The 17,682-nt window shown below is 43.4% G+C and overlaps 1 protein-coding gene across 5 annotated transcripts in view; it reads left to right on the top strand.

Annotated features, from left to right (window-relative positions):
- FRMD4A (FERM domain containing 4A) overlaps positions 1–17,682 on the top strand; it is a 391,047-nt gene that overhangs the window by 311,676 nt on the left and 61,689 nt on the right. For all 5 annotated transcript variants that reach the window (XM_074573322.1, XM_074573323.1, XM_074573326.1 and 2 more), the window contains 3 exons: positions 975–1,031; positions 3,441–3,463; positions 12,281–12,364. In XM_074573322.1, the coding sequence (XP_074429423.1) occupies positions 975–1,031; positions 3,441–3,463; positions 12,281–12,364 (164 nt within the window). The remainder of the gene's footprint in view (positions 1–974; positions 1,032–3,440; positions 3,464–12,280; positions 12,365–17,682) is intronic.

Genomic DNA, 17,682 nt, shown 5'->3' with positions numbered 1-17,682 from the left:
CAGAGACTTGAGAGCACACTTGGCCATGAGATTAATACTCCTGCTTCCCATCCCGAGCATAGAATCATAGAGTACCAGGTTGGAAGGGACCTCAAGGGTCATCTGGTCCACCCTTTCTCGGCAAAAGCACGGTCTAGAGAAGATCTTTGATGCCGGTTTGCATCCCACAAATTTGGATGGAGCAGTGCCTGGACCCCTGGGTTCTGTGGCTGCTATCACAGGCCCAGCAGAAGGACCCTGAGAGGATCTCATGGAACCATCGGTGTCCTTCATGTGACCACAGTGTCCAAGCAAAACACTCACAATTTCACCTGACCCTCCAAGATTGCTTTCATTGGGGGCTGGATCCTATAGAACGGAGCACTGAAGATCTACCAAAAGATCTGCTGTCACAGCTCATTCTCAAAGCAACCCCAGCCCCAGTGCTCCCAGAGATAAAGGGGCCAAAACCAGAGCTCCCAGCCTGCAAGAGGGAATTTTTACACTCTTTTTCCTGTGAGTTTAGCCTGGGCAAGGGCCAAAGGAGTTGTGTCTTTGACACAACCTCAGTAAAGACAAATTTTCTCATGTCCTTGCTTCTGTCAGCCAAGGATAAGACTATGTTCTCCTGAAGCATGGGTGACATTTGGGGGAGAAAAAAATGTATTTACCAGACTAGCTTTCATTAAATCACAAAAGAAAATAAAAATTACCCTGATCCTCCCCCTTCCACCTGTCTTCTCCCTCCTTCCCAGGAATCCCTTCATGCCACACCCAGTTATGCTTCATTTACCAAGCCATTATGCTGAGTATTTGGCTCTCTCCACATCTGAGTGGGCAGGTTCTCCCTCACTTTGGTCTCCAGGAGCACAGGGAATGCTTTGAAGCCTAGCCAGGGGAGAAAACTGGCAGTAGCCAGGAGGTGATGCACGTTCTTCTTGCAGGAGCTCAAACAGACTCAACTCTCTTTTTCTTTGTTTTCTTCACCTTTCAAGGAACTCATTGAGGTTGACAGTGAAGTGGTGTTTGAACTGGCTGCATACATCTTGCAGGTAAGCACCTGCCTTCTCTCGCTTCATGCTTCCTCGTGTTGCATTAAATCTCTTGACTTGCCAAATCCAAAATGGCTGTATGGAAGTGCAGGCGTTCTGCCAGTTGCTGGAGAAAGACATCTGTATGCAGTTTTCATCATTTATACCAATGCAAAATAGATACAGAAGGCTCTTTCATCAGACCTCTCTATGCGAGGAGCAGATTCCACTGCCCAACATTTTGTGTACATAAACGTATATTATGTTTGCGCTGACACAGATATCCAAGACCCTGGAGTATGATGTAAAGCCAGAGAAAATCTAAGTGATGAGTGTAATTTCCTAGGTGAAATCCATGCAACTGTCTGTATTCTCCAAGATGGGCAGAAGGGCTTAAAGAGTTTCCAAAAAACTTCACCGGAAAAAAAAAAAAAAAGTCTTTTAAAGTGCTGCTCTTCAGGAAGAAGGAAAGGATCAGAGAGCAAATTACCATCATCATTTGGTAAATCTCTGGTTCCCAAAGAGGAATCTTTTCAGGGTAGTGGAGGTGGGTTTTTGTGAAAGGTCTGGTTTTAAGAGCATGACTGTGGGAGCAGATGAGAGATAACTGTCAGGTGATCCTTGTTCCCCTTTCGTACAGTGTACTTTTGATGGTTTTTTCCCATTAGCCACGAAGCTATGAGGGGCCTTGTGGGCAGGCAAGCCATCTCATCAGACTGCACTAATAAATAACAATGCATTGCACTTCTGTAGCACTTTCCATGTTAAAGAAGCAATTAACGCACAGGGATTTGAATCTTCATTAAAAACGTTTTATGTAACAAAAATGGAGCGAGAGAGCCAGGATGGGGGACTCAATTAAAAGCACATTATAGAAATTACATATTGGCTGTTGGGGGAATACACATCAAACAACAGGCTCATTGTGAGAAGCAGCAATAGGGTTATGAATCTATTGTCTGCTCATCCTAATGAATAGCTTGAGCGCTTTGTAATTGTACAGCCAGATCCAGATCTGCCACTGTAACCCTTGTTGCCTGTGATTGTTTCTCATCACAGACAAACACAGGATGTTACATATATTCCTGTAGTAGTTTGATGTGTAAGTTAATGAAAACAGTCAAAACAAGCCACACCTCTGCCGTCTGTAACCAGAAATTACTACAACCCATGTTTGTGACAGGATCCAAGCAAAACATACTGCATTTTGTTCTACTTCTCACTGCAGCATTTAGGTCAAAGAACCGAAGTGTGAAGAATGTACCCTACAAAACTGGTTTTTTTTAAATTCAGCATGCTCATCCCTGTGCAGGCCAGGACATATCATTTGGGTTTTGCTGTGTTGAACTATAATCATGATATGCTTGAAGTCTCCTTCCCACGAATGAGAGGAGAAGTTGTCTGCCCTTCAATTCACTTAGAGGGAAATAGTAACATAGAACTGTCAGGACTCGAGTGGTTTAGTCTGCAGCCTTATTTCAAATTGTTGTGTTACCAGAACAAATTAAAGTACCACCAAAGCTGAACTTTACCCCAGCCTCAGGACTGAAGCACCACTGGATGTGGGCTGACAGGTTTTGCGGTTGGATGGACTGATGTAAAGACAAAAGACCTGGATGCAAAACTCAGTCCTCTTGGCAGCGGAAACTCCCTCGCTGCACAAATTACATTCTTGCACTGTGTTTTCTGTGTAGCTGACGGCAAATGAGGTGCTTTAGCATTCATCATCCGAAATGCATATTGCCTATGGAAAATGCAAAACGCGTATTATGTTTATTGAGGAGGATACTCACCAGATTTTGAGGGTTCGCCAGATAGGCAGTAAGACTCAGGTACTAATCGAACTACTGGACTGGAACATGACCCATCCCTTTTACTGTCAGGCTGTGATGGTGATAAATAGAAATATCTAGTAAGGGAGCTAAATACTCCCCCGAACACTCAGCAGGGAGTTAAAGAACCCTGCGTCTTACATCCCCTTGAAAGCTGACGGTGAGCAAGCTTTTTGAGAGTCTAGTTACTAGAAAATTATGAGAATACTTGTAGAAAGAGTCAAGGGAGTTGCAGTCTCAGAGGCTCCAAGGTCACTGAGACTTCAGAGATCTTATAGCAATGTAGGATCCACCTTGACCCAAAAAATTGCTCATTTACTAACATTATTTCCTGCAGCTCCTTCTTGGGTATCCACTAGCAGAATGAGGAATCATCTGGCCCTGTCCTAGGCAAACCTTTTCTTTGCTATCTGCCCAGCTCACTGCATGTATCATGGCACTTGACATTAGATACTGGTTCCAAAAAATACATGAGGAATCAATTACAACAGGAAATTGCTGCTAAATGAATTTTGCAAATGGAAAATCTTGAACAGCTGTTTTCTTATTTTTTTTTCTATTTTTAATGATATATTAATTTTTCTTTCTCATTTTACAGGAGGCAAAGGGAGATTTTTCAAGGTAGGTGAAATTAAAAGTTTTTGCCATTGTGTGCTGTGAGAATGAATCTGGTAAAACCACTGTGTGAGCGATGCGACTCAGTTGTAGCTGCGTAGCAACAGGAATGCATTGCTAACATAGACATTGAGTTTCCTGAAATTATTTCTGCACAAAACAAAGCCTTTGACCAGAGCATGCCTTGCAATCAGCATTGTTTGTGACTTTGGTGTTGACAAATCTCTTTATATACCCATGAAGTTCAGGAAATAGACTAGTCTTCAGAAGGAAATCACTAAGGAAATGACTTTACAATCACAGGTCCAGCCAGAGGCAACATTAAAATTCCATCACTAATTGATATTTCAGCTTGAATTTGGACAGAGTTCTCGTAATCATAATGATTATGAGAATGGTTGGGTTTGTTGAATTTCTGCTATCCCTGGAGCCAAATCTTCAGACTTGCTGTAAGAAATTCAGAGAGGTGACTGTGGTCAGTGTTTCAGCAGACTGTTAATGAAATGCCCAAGAATTTTCATTTAAGTTGACAGTATCTGTCAGTTGCACATTAGTAGCAACCAAAGGTCAGATGGCTGTTTGGTGCTTCATGAGAAACATGAAAGTTCTTCATCTGAAGCCCAGGAGAGGTAAAAAATTCACATACTCCATATATTACTTTTGCTGACCTGAATGTGAGTTCAGCTGGAGGACCACAATATCCATTGAAGTTAGTTTCAGAGAAGAAAACAAGGTGTGAATGGGCAGTGGGGTTGAATTGACAGATGAGCCTAAAGAGGTGTCTTAATTTTGTCAGCATTGAGATACACTGAGAGAAAACTGTAATGATACCCTGTGCACCTATAGGAGGCTGTGAATAACAGGCGGGTTCCGCCTTCTGGTGGACGGGGACTTTTAGCCAACTAAAATTGAGACAAATCAGTGAAAAAGAAGAATGCATTGCAAATATTACCTGCCCAACGTGGAATCTGAGATGACAGGAGGTAACCCTTGCTAAAAGGAAGTTTAAGTTCTGCCTTATCATTTCTCAAAACTGTAATCAACTTGCAGAATCCTGACATGCATCTGACCACAGAAGCACATGCCCAGTCTTGCTTCATTTTCAGTTCCACGTGATTTGGAAGAAGTCAGCTATCAGCAGTGTTTTTTTAGGGGGTACTGGAGTGCATGTGGCTCTTTTATTTCTCAGTCTGGTTTTCAATGCACTGACAAGTGCTTAGCCCAGTAGAGCTGGACCAAGCAGGGTTTTGCCATTCAAACCTGTGATAAACCACATCTTCCAATGGTTATGCTATGAAGAACGACATTTAATTTTTCTCAGAATATCTTGGATATGACAAAAACAGGCCCAGAAAGTGTACATTCAGACTATGAAACACAGAATAGAAAGGAATCAGATGGCTCAGGGTAATAGGACTGAAAGCGTTTTATCTTAAAGTATCTGTTTCCAGACCAAAAGTGGAAACAGCCGGTGGAAAACATCCATCTGCTAAAAGCTGTTTGATGTCCCTTGTAAAAGGAATGGTTGAGCTTATCACAGTGCATATCTCTAGGCCACAGAGAAATGAGGACTCTTCCCTGAGAGCACAGAAGATAACTCAACACATGGTGTTAAATGGTTCCTCCACAGCAGTGTGGCAGTCATCACCATCCCCATTAAAACAGTTAGCTCTTAGTCCTTTCCACCTGTGGATCACAATGATTTGAAGTGGAAGGGGAAATCCTTACATCCGAGTCAGACAGAGAAGCAGTGTCATAATAACAATTTCCTGACACTGCCAGGGATCTTAATTTATAAATGGGCTTTGGTGGCAAAGCAATCTGCCATATTAGTGGAGTTTAAGGCCTGTTCTTGGAGGAAGGTAGAAGAATGCTACCCTGATCCTCTATGGTCTAAGAGAAGACTTAGCATCTCCAGGGATGTGTGTCCAGCAGCTCCCCTCTAATGTGCACTGACATGGGTTTATGTACTGGGTGAGATCCAGGTGCTACTGAAGTCAGCATGAGGTCATTGTGGTCAAGATTTTGCCTGCTGAGATTTGTGGTTATTCATATCAGCAGTGTAAAAATCTGGGAGGCGAATCAAGCCTGGGGCCAGCCAGAGGAACTGCAGATGAGACAAATGTTCTGACTTCTCTTAAGGCTGAAGTTAGCCTCAGTGTTTGAAGTTAGTTGATGTTGAAATGCTGTTTGAAATAGAAGTGGCTACTCTTTGAAACAGAGAAGTTCCGCAGTTGTGAATGTTTTGCTGCTGAGATTTAAAGATAATAAATGTGCGTGGCAGCATACATTGCGTGAAGGCTGAACTCTTGAACTCCTGCTTTGTTTTTGAAGAAATAAGTTAATTCTAGAGGGTTGCATGCTTGGAACGCAGACTGCAGATTTCCCACACCTGCCCTGTCTACTGCCACCGTCAGATTTATAGCTTGTGAGACTACAAGTTTCTCTTTGGCTGTGATCCAGAAAAGTGCATAAGCACTGGCTCATTTGTAGCGATGGGAGAATTGCTCTTCCCCATGGGAGCCTTCCTATGAGTCACTGCTGGTCACCTCAGGTGCTGGGAGAGCCAATGCCAAATTGTCGCCATTTCAGCTGTGGATTGGCACCTGCCCATGATGGCCAGAGCGTGATAACCTCCAAACCCCACTGCACCCAGGTGGTGGATCACAAAGGGCTGGTTCAGGACTCCTGAATGCAGTGGCATGTCTGCTTTTTGAGCCTCATGGGAGCTCAAAAAACAGAACTGATCTTACAAACTCTGGCAGTCAGGTGTCTACCTCTGTGAACTGCTGCATCTACAATGACAGCAGCTCCCACTGCTGCTTTTGAGGGAATAATCCTATGCCTCAGAATAATAACTGTGCTCATAGTACTACTCTTTCCTTTCCCCAGAAGGGGCTTATGTGACATTTCAAGCACATGTCCTACATCCTTTGGTAGAGCATCATCATATATGAGTCTCAGTGCTGATTTTTGCCACCTAGGAGTATTCCCTAACTCAGGCATCGCAACAACTGCCCAGTGTTTCATAAGCCTGGAGAGCACATAGTCTGAGTCGCCCTTATCTGTCTTGAACTAAGATGCCACAATAGCCCTGACAGATCATAGAATCATAGAATCATTTAGGTTGGAAAAGATCCTTGGGATCATCGAGTCCAACCATCAACTCCACTCTACAAAGTTCTCCCTTACACAATATCCCCCAACACATCTAAATGAGTCTTAAACACGTTCAGGGATGGTGACTCCACCACCTCCCTGGGCAGCCTATTCCAGTGTCTAACCACTCTTTCTGTGAAGAATTTTTTCCTAATGTCCAGCCTAAACCTACCCTGCTGCAGCTTGAACGCATTCCCTCTTGTTCTATCTCTAATTACCTGTGAGAAGAGACCAGCCCTAACCTCTCTACAATGTCCTTTCAAGTAGTTGTAGAGAGTGATGAGGTCTCCCCTCAGCCTCCTCTTCCTCAAACTAAACAGTCCCAGCTCCTTCAATCGCTCCTCATAAGATTTATTCTCCAGGCCCTTCACCATCTTCGTTGCCCTCCTCTGCACTCGCTCCAGCACCTCGATATCTCTCTCGGATGGAGGTGCCCAGAACTGGACACAATACTCAAGGTGTGGCCTCACCACTGCTGAGTACAGGGGAACAATCACCTCCCTACTTCTGCTGGTCACACTATTTCTAATACAAGCCAGGATGCCATTGGCCCTCTTGGCCACCTGGGCACACTGCTGGCTCATGTTCAGCCGCTCGTCAATTAGAAGCCCCAGGTGCTTTTCTGCCAGGCAGCTCTAGAGCCACACTGCCCCAAGCCTGTAGCGATGCATGGGGTTGTTGTGGCCCAAGTGCAGGACCCAGCACTTGGCCTTGTTGAAGCACATTCCATTGGCATTGGCCCATCCGTCCAATCTATCCAAGTCTCTCTGTAGAGCCTCCCTATCCTCATGTAGATCAACACTCCCGCTTAGCTTTGTGTCATCTGCAGACTTGCTGATGATACACTCTATGTCCTTATCAAGGTCATCAATAAAGACGTTAAACAGAAATGGTCCCAACACCGAGCCCTGAGGGACACCACTTGTGACCAGCCGCCAGCTGGATTTAACTCCATTGGCCACCACTCTTTGGGACCACCCATCCAGCCAGTGCTTGATCCAGCAGATCAGTTTGGCATCTATAGCGAACAATTTGCCTAAGGCCTTTTCCAATTTTTATGTGTGTTTCATTTAAAAAACAAAGCCGTCAGAAACCCGCAGCTCCTGAACCCTTTTAGACCAACTAAGAAAAATATTTCTCAGTCTTTGCTGTAAGTGGCCTGGTCCGTCTCAGTGTTTTGGAAGCAGAATTATACAAAGGGTACATCTCTTACTTGGTACAGATTTAGGCAGAGCAAGGTTTAAAATAAAAAGTTATTCTCCTTAAGAAGTTCCTAGTCCTCTGCATTTAACGAGAGTGGTGTTCACATTATTTAAGAGAATCCCCAAATGCTTCAGTTGACAAGACTGAAAAAGGTTTACATTGAGGCTGGGACATAACACTGAATTTAGGACAATTGAGCATCCCCGTTCAGATGATTCTCAGGTTGAATAGGACACTTAAGATTTGATCTGTGCTTTTTTATATTAGTTACAAAAGTTTTGACTTCAAAGGCACAGAATTACACCTATAAAGCTCCTAAACTAGTATCCTGCAGACAGACGTAAAGGTTATTAACTCAAGCTAATCTTGTTTCTAGTAGGGACCTGAGTCACACTTGGTTGGCAGAGCATAGGCAGGACAAATTTCAGTTCCTTAAATGAACACAGTTCCTACAGGTGTGACCCTCTTTAGGCCTACATAGAGGAAGGAACCAGAATGCCCTGGCTAATTTGAGGGGGGAGCATCACATATTGTTAAAACAGTTGAGATTTTCTGTCTAAATTAATCCTACTGGATTAAGAGTCCAGTCTAACAGTGACCAAAATCTTTCAGAAACTCACACCAACTTCAGTTTTAAATGTTCAGAATCCAGCTCTTCAACTTTAAACAGCATCTATGTCAAAGCAGCTGAAAATAACATATACTGATCATTTGTCCCTCAGTTTGGGGAGGAGAACGAAAAAAACTCTAAGTAAAACATAAAACAAAATCCTGAACCCATGCAGCTAGTTCCTCAGGCAGGCTCTCATTGCTAGATCCCTTCCAGTTAAGCAATATGAGACATTTCGCCTGAACTCCAAGTATCTCCCAGCAACATATGAAAGAATAACAAAGGAGCAAAGCAAACGGCCAGTTTCCTGTTAAGCAGAATTTCACAATAATTTCAACATTTGCGCAGATGGTAATCTAACATAGTTTCAGGCTTACTTTTCTTTCTGTGTAACCTAGTGACATTTAACCAATTAGAATTTATTAAGGGGTTACAAAATCCAGGCTGCATTCTTGCAACCTTAAGGAGAAGATCCTAAACACTGTATTTCAAATGGAACTGTTTAATCCGAGAATCTCAGACTCTGTTATTTTCTCTGTCATTCAGCAGAATTAATTACCATGCTGAGAAGAGTTGATAACTTTAACCTGCAGCTTTGTTTTGTTACTGATCATTGTTATTACACGTGCTGGAAAATGTATGGATTTCCTGAGACAACTGCACACGTAATCTTGCTCAAAATTACTGCAGCCAGTTTCCAAAAAAGTTGTTTTTCACAAAATGCTTATGAAGTGGCTAGGTAGGTCTTTTACCCCCGTGTACAGACAGAAATACTGAGACGTGAAGAGTAATTTATTTGGCCAAGACTCATTAAACAGTCAGTACTAGAACTAAGACCAGAACTCAGGAATTCCTGGCTTCTAGGTTCATTCTCCAGTCAGTTCCCCTTATTTCTGGATATCTAAACACCTTTCAGGACCCCATGCAGATGGCTTTTCCAGTTCATTTTTCATATTGATATTCAGTCTCTTAAGTATAATTTCCACCATAATGCAGGAATAAAGGGTTCTGGAGGACACAGAGAAATTGTATTTGGAGCCTTTCCCCTGTATATTAATAAATCTGTATCAAAAGCACCCTTCCCTTCCATGTATAACAATCCTGCAGGTTGGACACTTTCAAATATAAAATAAATGCAGCACAAGTAACCGGATTAAACAAACACTTTCTAAATACAGTAATAAAATAAACACACTGAGATATTTTACTAGAAAGAGCAGGAAAGGCAGTAAGTACAAAACCACTTGTGATCCTGCTGGAAACATTTTAAAAATTAAGGGGTTTGGTGTTTTAAAAGGAGCCAAGAGGAAAGTGACCTCGTGGCCACTCGCTCAAATGCAACCTGAGTCATTATTTTTTTTCCTTTTTCTTGATGACATCTTTTTGGGAGTCTAATTTCATTTGTCTTGAGACAAGTCTTGCCAGAAAACTTAGTGAATATATGGACCATGGAATGAAATACCTTTTGTTCCTGGAAATGCTTTCCTGAACTACATTTGGTGCCTTGAAGTTGTGAGGCGCTACCTGTAAGGTATTTTCTAGGTACTGAGCAGAAATGCCAATTCCATCCAACAATATCACTAAGAATGTCTTTTTTTTGATTCTTAAGACTTTTTATCGCCGTGTAAGCAAGTTTTGCTCCTCACTGACAGAAAAGACAGAGCAGACTGGTGTTAGCCCTTTCTTTTATGGGAGCTATTACTGATTCAGGCTTTTTCCCAGACTCTCAAAGATAGTCAGTCACCACTAATCTTGCCCTGTTTGACGGCTTTCTGGGCTCAGAAAGTCCCTGTTTGGAAATTACTCCCTGTCTTCCCAGAAAAGTTTTGGAAATTTCTCAACTTCCTTCTATGAGCGGCCAGCCTCAAAAGATCTTCACTTGAGGGCAGTGACTGCTGCTTGTTCTCTCTTTGTGCTAGGTTCTATTTTTTTCCCCCAGTTTCTTTCCAAATGTCAAAAAACTCTGTAAGAGCTGAATATGCACACGCTGTGGAGGAGACGTCTCTGGGCAGACCCAGTAAACTCTGTAAACAGCAGCAGCTTGTTTTCTAGGCTGTCAGTCGCAGAGCAGAGTGGCCAGATCAGCAGATAATATGGAACAGAGCAGCTTCTTGTTCAGACTTGTGCAGATATTTACCTGCTATGGAAGGAAACATCTGAATTGGTTTTGAGCATTTGAACTCACAAAGGAGGATCTAGGTGATGGTCAAATGCCCATGAGATGTAGGCAGGAGTGGGTGTTCAAACACTGTTTGTCAAGAGTCATTTGACTTGGCATATGAGGTGCTAAGTGGTTTTCTACGTGCTTAGCATAGAAGTGGTTGCCTTAGTCTTTTCTTGTAAGTGCTGTTTTACACATCTTCACTCTGCAAAATTTGAACCTAATTGAGACTTGGGCATCTGTCTTACAAATTTGCCTTGACTAGAAGTTGTGGTCCTATTTTAAAACAACTTAATTGATTGTCAGGGAACTACCATGATAATAAATGCCTGTAGACATACCCAAAATGCCTGCTCCAGGATTTATGTTAGTGGTTTACCCTATGGCCCAACCTAGCAATTAACCTGCAAACTCCAATTAAGACAAACCCACCTAGGTCTCAGGCAGAGCCTGCTGCTGGGATGTGAAAACAGAGAAATGCTGTGGGAAGAGTTTTACAACAACTGCAGCAGTATCATGTCTCTGCAAGCCACCATACAGACTGTCCCAGAAACAAGAACAAGACTCAGGGTGACCTGCCACATCCAAGGGCTCCTTGGGCCTTTAGCAGATGTTAGGATGGCTGGTCTGCAGCTGGGGATGCCATGACTACCTGTCTGCCTGGTTAATGGCCCTGCTGCCCTATAGGAGGAGTCAGTGGGCTGGGAAATCTGGAGCTCTGGAAGAAGTAGCTCTCTCCACAGCTCCAGGACAGCCACACCTTTTGGCAGGATAAAGGGGAGGGTACAAGAAGGCAAAAAAACCCCCTGCTATTAAGAAGTAAGCCAATAAACATTAATTCTTTGGCACCCCTCAGTGTCCTGTCTGGCCCTCTTGGCTGTGTATTTCTACGATTTTAAAAGTAACAGCAACACTGTCTTCCTTCACAAGCCTTTGACGGATGTTTTTTTTCATGTGCACACAATTCCTTGTGTGTTTAAAAGTGGTAAGGGAGGCATTTGGGGTTTGTAGGAGAAAATTCCATGGTATCATTTCATCTGCAAGAATCTGTCTCCCGCTTCATGAGCTCTCCCTGCTCTCTGCTGTGCAGTGATGCTGCACCAGCTGGCCACTGTGGCCACTAGAGGTTGCAGGAAGGAGAATGTTAGCCAAGTGGTTGGGCCTGGTCCCAGGGAGGGTTTTGTGTAGCAGGACATAAATTCAAGCTGGAGTCTTATCAGTGAAGATGTTGTGCAAAGGCCAGGTCACTGGGGCAAGAGGCTAAGAACAACCTGTGATGCTAAGAAAGCAAATCATTACTTTTTGCATCAGGTTGTAAGGCATTAAATAAAGATTCTTTATTGCAGCTGAAAGCATCACTTTTTCTTCTCTTCCCCTTGGTTTTTTCCCTTAACATGTCCGTGGGACCCTGCTCAATGAAATGTGACATGGTGGCTTTTGTGTCCAGTCACTGTTAGGAAGTGCTTCAACATAACCATCTGGGAGAGCTTCTCTCCAATTTTGATAATAGAAGGAAAAGTTAACTGGGCTGCCATAAAACAAATAAAGAGAGAAGAAAAAGGAAACCTCAGTGCCTTTTGTTAAGGAGGAACAGATGTAGAGCTGTAGCAGCCTGCCAGCTAGGTCAGGTCATATCAAATATTGTGGTTGTTTTCTTGTAGCCTGATCCTCCTTTTGAACTCTCTTTCAGCAATGAAGTTGTAAGGAATGAATTAAAGAAGCTTCCAGCCCTTCCAACACCAGCGCTGAAGGAGCATCCTTCCCTCGCTTACTGGTAACGTATCATTCTGCTGGGCAGCTTCGCAGTGTCTTATGCAGGACCTGGCGCTGGCAATGAGTGACCTGAGAGTGGAACTGGGATGCAGGGATTCCTTCCTTCTAGCTCTGGGTCTGCCACTGACTCATTGCATGATTCAGCACAAGCAGAGCTACCACCTTGGGCCTCAGATCTGCACAGAAAATTCACTGTAAATGTGCCAGTGTCCTGATGAAATCGAGACGCTTAATATGCCATTTCCTTTCCCAGCACTTTGCATCTGTGCAAAGAGTTTTCCCAGTTTGAAATGTCAATGTTTTGCACTGCTCTGTGCTATGTTTGAGTGATCGAGCTTCGTCTTGCAAATCCTCTCCGTATGGCATAGCTGAACTAAAAAGGATGTATTTCTCCTTTTATACAAACTAGGTCATGTTCGGAGGTGGAGGCTTTTGAGCTCTGCCTTTATTGCACTGAAAATTAAATCCTGGGTAGGAGCAGGATCGCAATTAAATTTTGTATGCCCCACACATAGATTCTTTATGCCACCCTGCCTATCCCTTTTATCTGTGCAAATAGGAAAGAATTTGGGGAAAGACTGATCATTAATGGGGAGATGCTTTCACTTGATTTTCTTTTTGTTTCTTTCATGTTTGTCTTTAAAGTATTAGGCTATAAGCCTGGGGGTGGGAGTGAACTTCTTTATCTGCTACTCTCTTAATTTTGGCATCTTGGTAATCTGAGGATGGCACGGGGAAACAAATCAGTTTGTAGATTATGATCTCAATTCTTTGCCAGGAAGGCCATCCACTTTTTCTAGCATGGCTACAATAGCAGAATTAGCTGTACCTAGTGTCAAGCCGTAAGCAAGCTAGTCTGTGAGGTCTCCTAATCACTTTCTGAGCACATCAGGAAAGACTCAGAGTCCCAGGCTGAGGTTAGGAACACTTACACAAAAGCTGTGGATCATCACAGTCTCCTGGTGTTTCTGTCTAAAAATCAAACCAAATCTTTGTGGAAATTTGATAAATGTAGGCTTACATTTCACTGGAAGCAGAACAGTCTCCTTGTTTGGAGTGTGTCCTTTATTTTTGCACAAATTAATCCACACATTTAAAAAAAAAGTGCTTTTCCAGCCAGGTCGGTGGCCTGGTCTGACTGACAAACTTGTAGCTCAAGCTAAAAGCCACCACAAGAGCCATGGACAGGGAAGGCAAATCTGACCCTTCAGCAGCAACACGGACTGAGGTCTTACTGAAGTGCCCACACAGCCTTTGCTTCAGTTGCTTGTGATGGTATCCGTACACAAGAAAGCAGTGACAACCCAGGCTGCCTGTCAGGCCCCGTCTGCCCATCAGGATCTGTCTGCCCCTGCTGTCAGCCAGTGTTAGTCAACATGCCTGTGCCAAGAACTTCTGCTGGGAAATCTCAGTGAGGTCTGGGACAGCCTCTGTCCGTAAGACACTCTCCTTGGGTTTGGGCTACGTTCAGTCATCTGAAGCAAGAAGAGCCATGTGAAAACCTCATGCTCAGAATGCGAGTATTTACAGTTATACACAAGGTACAGACAGCACTTCTTGCAGCTGTACTTAATTCTGTGGGAGTTCTCATGTGACTGAGAACAGGTCGCAGGTTGGGAAGTCGGTGTTTCCAATGGGGTAATAAAACCAGTGGCTACAGTCTTGTGACTCCCATGTGATTTCACTTCAGTGACCAGGTCTCAGAGACCTCTTATACATCAATAGTTCATTATTTATTAATGGTGGGTTTTTCATAAACACCCTCTGAAACGCTGAATGCTGTCAAGATGCTGCTGGTGAATCAGGTGAAAAGCCTCTGAAGTACAGATCAAACTTCAGTGATCTAAGAGGGCAGATTTTTAAAACTGTGTTTTCTGACACTTGTGCATGTCATGCAGATTACATACTGGATACAAATTTCATCCTGTTCTTTTCAGTGTGCAATCAGTTTTATGCTGCGGTTCTTCAGTATTAGCACAAAGCAGTAACAAGTGAATTTCCAGCTCTGGAAAGAAACATTTGAAACATTAAGGGTGGGATGTGTAATTGCTTTAGTTAGTTTAAAACAAACATAAGAACCTTTATATAGGCTGAAATGGACTAAGAGGTGGTAAAATGGATAATCAAGTAAATACTACAATACCTTCAGCAAGATACTATGATAGTTCTGCATGAAATAATGTAACGTTTCCATCACACCCCATGAAAAAGCTTCACCTGTTGCTCCTACCAAACGTGGTAAGACCAGTGGGATGAGTCCTGGATTCTTAGATGCAGTGAAGGCTGATTCAGCAGAGTTTGGTGCTTCCGGCTCTACCTTCATGGAGTCTCCTGGTTCCATACCCTTGCTGCAGGCCTTTCCCTGCCCTGTAACATCTTCTTGGAAGTATGTAGACATCACAACAAAGATGAAGGTTGTAGTTTTTATATCATCAAGTTTTTGTTTCCAGCTCTCTACAGATTAAGAAGAATCAGTTTCACATCTTGTTCTCAAGCATCTCTTAGCATCACTGATTACTAGTGAAGCAAGAAGGAGTTTGGGGTGTTTTTTTGTCTTTTAAATGAAAATCTGAGCTTCTGGTCCTCCCATACAGATTCTGGGGAATCTGTGCCCACTAAGGCCTGGGGCCCTGAGTTTTGATTTTTCTTGCCCTTGCATGGAAACAACTGACAGTATTTATTATTTTAGACACAACACTAATCACAGTGAGACAGGAGAGAACCTGTGTTAGTGCACAGTACTCCTTTCCAGCCACTGTCATTGCATTTTATCTCAATTCAGATCCTCCCCAGCAAACCAGCCCAATACTTGGTTGCCAGTAAGAATGCAAGGAGGAGATGCATCGGCACAAAGTAAATGCTAGAACAGGTTTTTCAACAGACCAGGGGGAAGACGAACTTCTCCCAGGTTCCAACAGACTTTGAATTTAAGCTTGTTTTTAGCAACCTAAAGCATCAGCATTGCCAGAAAATCCACCTCTGAAAATATCAGCTGAAATTCACTATTTAGTTTCTCTAATATAGCACAGACCTGAGGCTCTCATCCTGCTCTTGGTCCCTTTGGCCCAAGAGATGCTTTGCTGGCTTCAGTGGGACAGCATATGACTGCAAATAAAGACGTTAGTAAGTGTGAGAACATAATCAAGATGGATGAAGATTAGAAACAGAACAAGAGTAAGGTGCAGCAATGAGTGGATAACTATTTAAAACAGCTCAGTGTGCTGGGAAGAGAGGGGAGAAACAAATTACCTTTGAAAATCTGGATCTGATGTTGAGAAACTGTGGCTCTGCATTTGCTCGCAAGTTGTCTGCCGTCCAGTTCTGCAAGCTGCTGGGACAGGAGGGATTTCTTGGTAGTTCTAAAGATCTTTATTAGAGTTGTCTGTTGCAGGATATCATCCATATACTAATTTTTGCAGCTTTGGGGGGAATGTTTTATGAGCTGGCAAACAGACGGTAGTGCTTCGGCAGCCTCCGTGTCACCACATTAGTTAAGCATCCTCTGTCAGCCCTGCGTTATGAATGAGTTTCTGTGTCACTGACACGGAAATGACCCAGAGCAGGGGGAGAGGAGACGTCAGCTGGTGGTCCAGGCAATGTCCCAGCACTCTCCCAGCTGTCAATAGCAGCATGGCAGCTGCTCAGAGATGAACAGCTGAAATGATAGGGGAGAATGTTCATAAGCTCTGCTAATGCTCCTTCTGACCCGTGAATGATTGTGCTTGTTTTCCCTGGCACATGCTGGGCTTGCCCCTCTGTCCCAGAGCTGGAGGCAGAAAGTGACCTCTGTGCTGGATGATCCTTCTTGTGCAGGGAATGAAAAGGAAGTTCAAAGAACTGTTACAGGAGGGACTATCACACAGCTGGGGTGGGATTCATCTGACCATGAACATTTCTTCAGTGTAGACCTCTCCATCTGAGCTAGGTGCCCTCAGCTCCCTTTGCTGTCAGGATGAATTGTGTTCTGGTGTATCCGTTTCTTTCCCCAAAGTGCGACTAGCTCAGTGTTGTAGAAAGGTGAAAGGCAGCAAATCCTGCTCTTAAATATTCATGGCTGAATTGATAATTTAGGCTTTATTTTTTGGTCCAGAAGTAGAAATAAGGATGATACTTACCCGGCATTTAACATCTGTAGACCTCAAAACATTATACAATGAAAAGAAAGATCATCAGTGTCCTAACGAGGCAATGGAGGTATAGAGAGTGTTGCCTGCATTTGTTTAGGAGAACTGGGTAGACCCTGGACTATCCCACATTTTTTAGTATGGATTAAGAACATAACTTTATTCATCCCACTGTTCGGGAAGGGTGCCTGACATCTAATCTGTCCTTTTGAAGGAAATGAGCCATCGATTGGCTTCCCTGCCCAAGGGGTATGGTCTGGGAACATATCCATTATTTTATAATCGTCATTTATAAGAAAGCAGAGTGCATCCGGAATCACATTAGGTAATCATTGTGTAGTTACATCTATCCTCTTCTTGAATGGCATCAATATGAGAGCTTGATCTGTACAATAAACTGTACAGAGTGGAAACCAAAGCTAAGACCGTTTTCCACTGGAGAAACTCCATTGTTTTCTGAGAAGTCACTCCTAGTTTGTTCCTGTCTGAGACAGAGGAATTGCATCCACATGTAATTGTGGTTTTAAGGGGTAATTTCAAAGGGCTGTAAGCCCTCTCTGTCTATCTTTTTATGAAGAATGATGTTTTTTGGAGATCTTCCAGTACCGAACACTCATGTAATTCAGTTATTGCTCCAAAAGTAATCCTGTTTATGATAATCATGGCAGGAGACCCAGGCTCTGCCTTCATGTGCACGCCCGTAACATCTGTGGTACTTGCTTGGATCAGTGGGCTGAATATGGTTTCATAGCTGTTGAATTTATAGCTTACAGATCATTTTCTAAGCATTAAAATTATTCTGAGGTATTTGATGGGAGAGCTGGTCTATTCCTTTACCCATGCAGTTTATCACTGACACAATCAGGACGCTGTACCCATTGTGGTGTGCTGGTGGGACATCACTTCACCTTGCCCCAGTAAGAGCCTTTTTATTTTCACGAGTGATTTTCGGGGGAAGTCACTTGGCGAGTAAGGAAAGCAGTTACTCTCGGACAAATTACAGGCTTGGGGGGAAACAGCTGGCCCTGCTGACAATCCGACAGACCATCTACTTTGAATTGCCCTGTGCCATCTACATTGGTGTTTCTGGTTCTCTCCCTCCCCGCTGTGTTACCAGGGGTGGATGCACTGTCCTCAGCTACCCTGTGCCAGGCCCCACGCCCCATCTGTGCACAGCATGCCCTGTTTGGTATGT

This window comes from Larus michahellis, chromosome 1, assembly GCF_964199755.1.
Source record: "Larus michahellis chromosome 1, bLarMic1.1, whole genome shotgun sequence".
NCBI classification, from domain to species: domain Eukaryota; kingdom Metazoa; phylum Chordata; class Aves; order Charadriiformes; family Laridae; genus Larus; species Larus michahellis.
This window is presented reverse-complemented; position numbering and strand designations above follow the sequence as displayed.